At 38.0% G+C, this 10,113-nt stretch overlaps 1 protein-coding gene and 1 non-coding gene across 2 annotated transcripts; one reads left to right on the top strand and one right to left on the bottom strand.

Annotated features, from left to right (window-relative positions):
* The first annotated feature begins 523 nt into the window (after window positions 1–523).
* rps16 (ribosomal protein S16) lies at window positions 524–3,376 on the top strand. The gene is made up of 6 exons (XM_040036068.1): window positions 524–599; window positions 690–741; window positions 1,511–1,612; window positions 1,955–2,051; window positions 2,152–2,199; window positions 3,184–3,376. Exons 2-6 carry the CDS (start codon window positions 694–696, stop codon window positions 3,327–3,329), a joined length of 441 nt encoding a protein of 146 aa, XP_039892002.1. The 5' UTR covers window positions 524–599; window positions 690–693; the 3' UTR covers window positions 3,330–3,376.
* A 6,206-nt stretch (window positions 3,377–9,582) lies between these two features.
* trnav-uac lies at window positions 9,583–9,655 on the bottom strand. Its single transcript has one exon. It is a non-coding gene; the product is annotated as a tRNA-Val (tRNA).
* Between the last annotated feature and the right edge of the window lie 458 nt (window positions 9,656–10,113).

The raw sequence follows: 10,113 nt of genomic DNA, 5'->3' as shown, positions 1-10,113 counted from the left end.
AAAGTTTGAATGGAGTCTGTCGGTCAACGTATGTGGAAGTAGTTGGAGTTGAAAGAGGAGTAAGTCGAATGAGAATCTGAAGATTCTTCCATTGAAATACACTATAGATTTTTGCTGAATAAAGTTGAATAATTTAAAAAAATATATAAAAGTTAAAAATGAGAAAAATACAAGCACACATGTGCAAAAGAAGATGAATCTAATGGTGGTTGAATGGGTTTTCTAAGTTGAAAAGTGTTGAAGGAGATACAAAAATGTAAGGAAGATGAAAAGTAAATATCACCCCGAATACCTGTTTCCCCCGGCATTATACAAGAGGTCCATGCGACAATATTTAAAACTGCCTTTGTTTTGTTTTTTTAGATTTACAAACACAGGAACACGTGAGATCAAACGCCAAACACATGTACATTCTGTTCCCTGCCATTGTGAATAAAACAGCAGAAACTCTCCGATCTGCTCAATATTAGATGGTAGTAAAGCGAGATCAACTGTCGCAAGCCCTATCTCAAAACAGCTTGCATTGTCGTGCAGCAGCCCCTGAACCTCCGCATGTGAAACCCCATCGGCCTCTTCGTACGGCACCCTAGCTGAAGACGGTATGTTCTTCAGAGTGATCCGGCAAAATAATAGAAAAATATACTTGTTTACCGGTTTCTAATGTAAGTGTTGTCTTTTGTGTGTTTCAGAAACATGCCAGCTGATGGTCCTCTGGAGTCCGTCCAGGTGTTTGGACGTAAAGTGAGTAAAAATGTGCAATTTAATCCACGTGTGGGGTTGCGGCTAACTTGTCTTGCTAGTCGTAGCTGTAATGGCTGATATTAAAAGGTGGTGGGCCTCTGATTTTACACTGCAATTCCGCAGTAAATAAGCCAGTTTATATGGTATTTATAACATTAAGTAGTAATAATACTTTCATTGAAGCTTGTAATTACTGTTAGATGTGATGTAGGTGCTACACACCGGACGGTTTTGCTTTTCTTTAGCTTACCACGCTAGCCCTGGTGCTAGTGTTAAGTTTGGGTTCTGAATGACAGAGTTAGCTCAGGTTTATCCTCATACAGTCAAATAAAACGTATTTAACCAAACCATTAAATATCGCTAATCCGTCACATCACCTTGAAATGCGGAGTTGCTGTCACCTAGGATTTTAAATTGAATCTCGATGCGTACAAATGAGCGGAAATTAAGAGTTAAACATTACGTCAATTGTGTATCACCAGATTGAACACGTTTGTATGTGCCATAGATTTACTCATTTACTTCGCCATTTTCATTTTCCACAGTGGGTTTTCTCGTGTCATTTTATGTTTTATATTTTACTTTAATTGAGCGACAACAGTTTGTGAAGCCTGTCCCCACCCGATGAAGTCGTGCATCAACTCCTGATGTTTACAGATTTGACTAAAGCTGAAGAAACTTACTTTGTTTTAGTTTAGTTTTGTAAATTAACCCCCCCAAAGTACAATATATTAAATTCAGTGGTATTCATCTGAACTTTCTGTTGCAGAAAACTGCCACAGCAGTTGCCCACTGCAAGAGGGGGAATGGCCTGATCAAGGTGAACGGCAGACCTGAGGAGAGGGTGGAGCCTGCTACGCTCCAGAACAAGGTGAGTCCTAACAAGAGAGGTGAACATGAGTGATGTAAGTGGTCGTTATTTAATTTTGTGCACATCAAATGATGTCACAGTAGAGCGTGAAAGCCCTTTCTTCAGGCAGTTGATGTTGGACATTGTACATATGGGATTGATTTTATTTTTTTTTTAAATTTAAGCATAAATCTAGCTGCATTGGAGTTGCTTTTGGTACTTACAGTTGCATGTGTATATTTTAGAATACTATATGTAGAATTCAACAATTTTAAAATTCAGTTTTAAAACGATAGAAAGGATTTCCTTTTGAGAAACATCAATGACATAAATTTGACATCAATATGTGATTCTTTTTGTAAGCTTTTGGAGCCAGTGCTCTTGCTTGGTAAGGAGCGTTTTGCTGGAGTGGACATCAGAGTCAGAGTGAAGGGTGGTGGACACGTCGCACAGATCTATGGTAAGCAAAGTATTTCCTCCCTCTCTATAATTTCGCTCATGATGTTTTATGATTAGTGTTGTAAAAAGGCTCTAAACATCGACATGTTCTTCTCTCTCAGCCATCCGCCAGGCCATCTCCAAGTCCCTGGTTGCATACTATCAGAAGTGTAAGTAATGAAGTTTTTTTTTTTTTTTTTTTTGTACAAACATCACTCTTTTGTAAATAGGCATGTTTAGAGTCACTCCAGAGTACTACACATAGGTGAGAAGTGGAAAGTATTTGATAATCCCATGGTGCATTTCTTCTTAATAAAATCGTAAACCGTAACACAGTACAGAAAATTTGGTTACAATTAAATACATTAGAACTTTTCTGATTTGACAACTCCAGGCTTTTGAATGCTATGGTAGGTTAGCCTACTGCTGAGCTATTGGTGTTTGCTCTATGCTGCATAAAACTGGGCTAAGACTGACTATTTAATTGTTTGCATTGGAATTGTTGCGTGATCATAAGCAGTGGGCTGAGCTGTGAGATAGAACTGCTGTGTTGTGCTCACTAGAGCAGGTCATTGTCAGCATGAACTATTTTTGAGATTCACAGGAAGGTATTTCAGAAGCAATCTAGAAGTGGCACACTACTTCACTAAAAATATGCATCTATTCTAAGTCACTTCACAGAGTACATGAGCAGGCCAGGAAATCAAAAATAAGATGACTTCTATCATCTGGTAAATTTTTAAAAGTAAAATTCCCCCCGTGTGTGCCAAATTCTCTGCTTTAGATACTTGAGTACTCGTCCATTCTGCAGTAACTACTACTTTTTAAATATGGGTTTTGTTGGACATAACACACATTTATAAAGGAGCTGTGAGAGTAGAAATGAGTTTTTATTACCTGATCTGATTTTTGTATGTATTGATGTACAACTGTCTCTTGATGACTAGGAAAGATCAGGGTTGCATTGTGGATATGAAACAGCTGGAAATTCTGTAGTTCTAACAAGTTCATAATAAATATTGAAACGTAGCACAAGGAAAAAGTTACTGCAGTTATGGAAATCTGCAAACAGTCGAACCAGTGAAGAACATTTGGCTAGACTGCATATTACTCTGAATCTTAATCTGGACTAATCTGTATTTGTTTTACTGCAGATGTGGATGAGGCCTCCAAGAAGGAGATCAAGGACATCCTGATCCAGTATGACAGGACCCTGCTGGTTGCCGATCCACGTCGCTGCGAGTCCAAGAAGTTCGGTGGACCTGGAGCTCGCGCCCGCTACCAGAAGTCCTACCGTTAATCCCCGTGTACATTTTCATAATAAATTGGAGGAACAAAGAAAACAAATTTGTGATTTTATTTATTGACTTGCTCTGTTCCACGGTTATCACACCTGGTTATTGTCATCTTACAACTGTTCCACTGATTTGTTTTGGTTGCTAGGCACCTGCAGCCACTTTCTATTCACAATAGCTTAAGTACATTCAATCAGCGGGAAACAATATCACAGACGATTACCTATGTGCAGCTGCATTTGTTTTTGCTGACAGTCTCTAGTACTTGTGATGTTACTCAATCTGAACCATGGCTCTCATATTAGGTAACTCTCTGAAGCTACCAACAGTATTTACTGCTAATGTGGTCACAGAAATTACCTGCAACTATTGCATTTATCCCAGTCGTTTGCTATTTACCACTGGTCTTAACTATTTAGTAGTGCTAAGTTCACTACATAGGTCTTCAGAAAGGTTACAGACTGTTTGTTTAAACAGCAGAAATGTTTATGTTTTGATATAAGAAAAGGACACCAGATAATATTGACAGTCACACTGATTAGCTGTGTGATAACGTGCACAGACTGTAAAAGATGCAACTTGTAGAAAGTGAGTGAAAATGTGCCTAAAACGGGCATGTATTGTAATATCCAGCAGGGGGCGACTCTTCATATAGGTTATATGGATGTTAATGGCAAAAACAGGGAAATGCTTCCCTTTTCTTTTGGGATGACTTGCTGGTCTTAAATCTGATTCAATATCACATCTCTATTTAAAATTCTATGGACATGGTTGAGCCTTTATATGGGTGTGTGCAGTATCATTGGCTGCAGGACTCCCCTACAAAACCAGCCATAAGCAAAAAATATTAACAAAGAGCATAATGCTTCCAAATCTCTCATTGATTAACTTGGTGTGTAAAAATGTCTAACTGGACCTTTATATAACGCCTTTTTGGGCCTTACTGATGATTTAAAGCAGTACAATACCAACACAAAGCATTATTAATTAGGCGAAACAACCAAATGTGTGATGCAAGATAATTTTTTGTGTGTAATCTTCAGCCGTCAAAACGTTAAGAAAACAGAAGACGCATGAAGACACCAGGAGACAATAAAATACAAAAAAACCAAGGGCCAGTTTTTATTTCTGCATTCCAAGATGTTTGTGTTCTTTTTGTTTATAATTTTTATACTACAATTGCAACATTCCACCAGTAGATGGTGCTATAATACAGCATTGAAAAGTAACACATTTCTCCCCTCTACCACTAAAAGCCCTGAGAGAGTGTTCAGCTGGTCAGAAAGCATCTTATAGCTCAGATAATATGCATTCAGTGAATGCATAGAGAAGATTATACATTACCAGTTTTTGCCAGCATGATACCACATGTGTTGTCTTGCTTGGAAAACTGATTGTCAGGCTCCGGTATTTCTTCTTAATCTAAATTTGCTTTCCCCCTCTCCTTTTGTCTCTACTGTGTAAGTAAATACTCATGCAAATGTTGATTATTGTTCCAGGCCCATGCTGGTTTGTTATTAGAAATGAGATATTGCGACCCCACAGTGTGTCCCAACACTGATTTGATGAATGCTGAACAATGAAGCCCGGCTCTGTGTGCCAAAATTTCAGATTTCATTATCCTGGTTGGTGGTTTTATTGTAATTTTGCAGTCTTATTTACTGTGATAAGAATACCCTGCACAGTTAATTTACATGGTGCCTGCTTCTCTGTAGCCAGTTTTTGTCCGGGACGGTATTTTTACATAAAACTGCAGCATTGTTTCCTCAGGTTGTGTTGACTGCTTGTTACTGCTATCCGTGTTTATTCCTTCCCGCCAGCGCCGATGCACAGGCACACTCAAGTCTTGCACAGCAACGGGAGGCATGATGAGGTGAGCTGAGGCCCAGATGTTGTTGGCCTCTCTGTAGGCAGTCAGCAACAGTCGTTCCCACTCGGAGAGCTCCCGGAGGGGATCAGGCCTGTTTATAGCCCTCCAATAATCAACACAGCAGGGAAGCCCACTCCCTACTGCTACTGTTGTTTACTACTGTTTATTTTCTGCCCCTGCCTGCAACCTCACCTCTGAAGGCCATAATGTTACATCAGGGACATACTGCACCTGTGGAAATGGCTGTTTTCTGAAATGCCTGAGAACACAGACTAACCTAATGCAGATAATGCAGATAATGCAGAAAGCTGTAGGGAACAGAGGTGGGAAGAGGAAAACGCTGGGCTGGGATCAATGTTTGCACCTGATTTCTCTCTCTCTAATGGCAAAATTGGTCTCCATCTCTGGTTTTTCCACAATAATGTGTATACCGTGCATAACTGTTTAAATAGACTGCAAAGGGAAGAGTAAACTGTCATAACATAAACTACTTTTCATACAGTAAGTTGTGAGAGTGGTTCCCGAGCTTGCTGTACCCACAGAGGCCTGTTGGATGTATATAAAAAAAATAATAATAATAACTCCTCAGTAACACTTGAAGCTGAATCTGGACTCCTTTCATCTTACTTCTCAAACTCAATTTTAATCCTTCACTTCCAGCACTGTCAAAATGTTTTTCTTTTTTGTCCTTTGTTGAACTTTGACATTTCAGATCATCCAACTTTAATATAAGGCAAAGATAGCCTGAGTAAATAAAACAAAAAGAAAGCAGATTTTAAATGATGATTTCATTTAATAAGTGAATGAAAGGCTATCAAAACTTTCAGGTATACTTGAGAGTATCATAGCATGAACAGACTGTTTAAGGTCATCCCCAAAGCATCTAAATCAGATTTAAGTTCAGACCTTTAGTGATTCACTCCCAAACTACTTTCTTTTGTTTTTCTCCTTTTTTTTTTTGGCCTTCACATACAAAGTCTTGGTGGTGATGCTATTTGTATGTACTGGTTCTATATTGAGTGGTAATCACATCTGCTTTTCATGCAGAAGGTCCTGGGTTCAGTCCCCAGTGGGACAATTGACAAGAAATATACGCTTTCTTTGCTGGCTATGTATATATATATATATATATATGTATTTGTTGTATTACTACACTTCAATCTGTCAAAAATGGCTTTACTAAAGTGGAATAAATCATTTACTAATGCTTTATGTACTTGTGAAAAACAGAGTTGTATTATGAGCTCTTTAGACTGTCAAACATGCCCAGCTTCATTACATATTTCGCTTTAAATTGGACGAATGCTTACAAAATGAACACAACAACAAATCATAAATCAAGTGACGACTAGCTTTCTACATAGTGAGTTTATTGTATTGTGCTTTGGCTTTTTATATGGTCTACGCTTAGCCGTGCAGAATCCAAACCTTTCATAAAGGTTTAGGATTGCTAATGACTTTGTTGTGCACGGTTATCTTTTTAAAAATGGTATATAATGATTTTAGTAGAGGTGCGTGTAAAGGCAAGTAATCCGTGCATGGTTGCAGAAAATTAAGAAAAGGAATTGAATTTTCCTACAGTGTGAACTTTATTGTAATTTTTAGCGCACAAAGTATCACATAAAGGAAATGTGCACTATGTTGGCAGCTGTATTGGTTTGTTTTCCCTCTTTTTAACAAGCTCTTGCTTTGATTCAGTTACACTGCTGTGAATCTGATTCTGCGGTTATTTAAAAACTGAAGGACTGTGATGGTAAATTAAGTAAATTCGATCCAGAACACAACAGGCGTCTGAAATATTTTTGCACAACAGTTTTTTATGAATCTTTTAAATTGTGTAACTGAGCGTGTGGGGTTTCTTCCTTCATGGCCCAGCACTGATGCACACAGACACACACACACACAGTGGAGCCTACCACCTGCTTTTCCTCTGTTAACACCTCTGCCTCGCTAGGTCTCCAAATCACACCAACACTGAGGTGTTAGGCCAGGATGCATTTTGTCATCACTTGCACTTTATGCCCTCCTCTCCTCGTGACGCCTTTTATGAACAGACAAACACACAGTGCAATTAACACATGGAAGCATGTGAATGCACCCAAATGTATGCTTAGAAAATCGGCTTCAAGCCTAGTTTTTGGCATTTTTTCTGGAAATGCAAAAAACAAAACAAAACAAAACCAGCGAGCCAAAAGATGGAAAACAAAAGTGAAGGATGTTCGTCCACTGCTCTCCTTTCTCTTCCTGTAGCAGTCACATCCTTGTCCAGTCTTCTTCCCTGAAATGAATAAACAATTGTTTGAGGGTTCCAGAGGCTGAAGATCAGGGACTGTGGCAGGCAGCAACAAATGTTGGCTTCATTTTAGATGAAATGCTGTCCAGCCAGGCAACACCCTGCTGTTTGGGCTGAGAGTGATAATGAGGGGCTAGGTGCTTATCTGCTGCATTGTCCTTGAGGGGAGCCGATCTCTGTTTGGGTGCATGTAAAGGCAAAGATTCAGTAACACCACAGCTTAAATTCTGCTATAAACCTCTCTGCTTTTTTGCTTTGAGTTTAATTTCTTTTATGCTGCGTAAAACTATTCAAAGAACTCCCATTTATTCCTTTGTGACTCAAAGAGTTCAAAAACAAAAAACAATTAGCAGTTTTTGGTTTACCAGTTTTGATGGTCGCTGAGATAGTCACCCAACTTCCCAGATCTGTAGATTTTATTATTTCATAGTTTGTGCTTCTGTAAAAAGAATGTCAATTTAAGTGATTTGCATTTTGTTGTTTTGACATCCATTTAAATAAATGACATTCAGAGGTCTTAATTTGTGATTTTTTTTTTTAAAATTCCAGTAGATTCCTACACCCTCTTGTTTACAGTCTTTATGATAAGCAAAGCTAACCAGCTGTTTGCTATAACTGCCCATCTCTGTGTCTGCACCCTTAGCCAGCACCATAAACTGTATAAAAAGATGCCCACCACCAACTGGTTCCTGTTTTTAGCGTCTAAGCTTTTGCCATTTTAATAATAGTGAGAAAACCCCAACAATTTGTTGACCCCCCTACAAGCAAGCAATTGTTGACAGTGGGAAGGTAAAACTCCCTATTAACAGGAAGAAATCTCCACCAGAAGCAGGCCACTTTCCCCCCTTTATTTAAGAAGGAAATGAGCTAGATACACATTTCACATCTTAAATACAGCTTACAGAGCTGTCATTTCCTACAACTGCAGCAATATGTTAATGACCAAAGCAATCACATTGAGGTTTTCGCCTATACAGTTTGGGGAATATACATTTTACCTTTTTTTTTCCATTAATACTTTTAATCCCACTTCAGATATTGACAGTTAATGTGTCATTCTGTAGATATAAAATGTTATTAAAACTTTTTAACAATCAATGTGTAGGTTTGTTTATCTGAATTCATTAAAAGCCACTTTTATACATACATAATACAGGTCAGCCACACCACAAACATAACATTTTATAGAATATAATTCATACTGTAGATAAAAAACAACAACAACTATATAAAACATTTAAAATAAGACCATCCTTCAACATCTGCACCAGTAATATTAAGCCATTGAACACTAATTGGAAATATTTTTCTGCAGAATAAGTATGTTTACCTTTAACGCTTTAAGTTAAATGTGCTGGGGTACATGCTAATGACTTTACATAGACTTGTAATGCTACTTTTACTAAAGGAAAACATTTTTTTTTTTTTAAATCCACCGACACCTGTCATTGACCAGTAATAGTAAATATTTTCATAACAACTATAGAAATAATAATATTTTACAATTCTTCAGGCAAAGGAGTCTAAGCAGAGTTTAGAAAGATGCAAGAAACTGTCAACATACATAAAATATAGAGAGATAGCACAAAGTCATATTGTGTTTTAATATTCTATTTAAACAGTGGCTAACCTGCATCTTTTCCCTTCTTTTAAAGGAGGTGGTGATGATTGCATCTGCTTCTTGCCTTTCTGCAAAATCAGAACACGCCAACAACACATACCAAGTTCACTTCTTGCAGCACTAAACAGATGTGCTGTGTGCATATACTTTATACATGCAGTTTCCCCTAAAGACGTTTAGCAACACAGTCTTGGATCAGTCAATAGAAACTTGTCCTGCAGCCAAAAACATTCTTCAAAATTCATCATCTCTTATTTAAATCAGCCAACCTCCTTAATAGTGTTGTCTCTTATATATGTTATACATTTCTCCATAGAGGAAGACAGTTGTAGGATAATGTCTTGTAGTGGAGCACCACATACAAGTACAAGTTGGACTTTTCACACTTGGGATTCAGAAACTACAGCACCTTCGACAGGAAAGTAAGAAAATCCTTTTTGGTTATAGTTTAGTATGACTTATGAAAATTGTCATTGGCTCCACTGGGGATTGAACCCAGGACCTTCTGCGTGTAAAGCAGATGTGATTACCACTACACTATAGAACCAACTAAAAAGATGTATCCACCACCAATCCATGGCCATACTCATAATACTTTACGATTTCATAAAATATGAAACGTGAGTTTGATAAAACGTCATCTCTTGTTCTCTTTTTTTAAAGAGGGAAATATGTCATCCACACATTACTCAAGATGTCCACTGGAAGTGACACAACCACCGGTTGCTAGGGAAACTGTGCCTCAGCAATGCAACCAACATGTTTAAAGGGAAACTTTGACTTTGAAGACACAGCTTTTACGATTTCACTACATTCACTTGATCCTAGATTGTCACAGAGATTGTCTTATGTTGAAAATGAAGGACAAGTTAATGTCACATGGTTAGTGATGTGTCTGCGAACCCTCAGAAAGGACCGACTTACTGAAAGCTGCAAATAGAATGGATGACTAGTTGTTACTGCTATATGTTTTTCAGCTTGTAGTCCACTGGAAGGGTGTTTGCA

The sequence above is a fragment of the Simochromis diagramma genome, unplaced genomic scaffold (assembly GCF_900408965.1).
Source record: "Simochromis diagramma unplaced genomic scaffold, fSimDia1.1 OVJJ01000816.1, whole genome shotgun sequence".
Taxonomy (NCBI): domain Eukaryota; kingdom Metazoa; phylum Chordata; class Actinopteri; order Cichliformes; family Cichlidae; genus Simochromis; species Simochromis diagramma.
The sequence above is the reverse complement of the archived record's forward strand: the minus strand, read 5'-3'. Positions and strand labels throughout refer to the sequence as shown.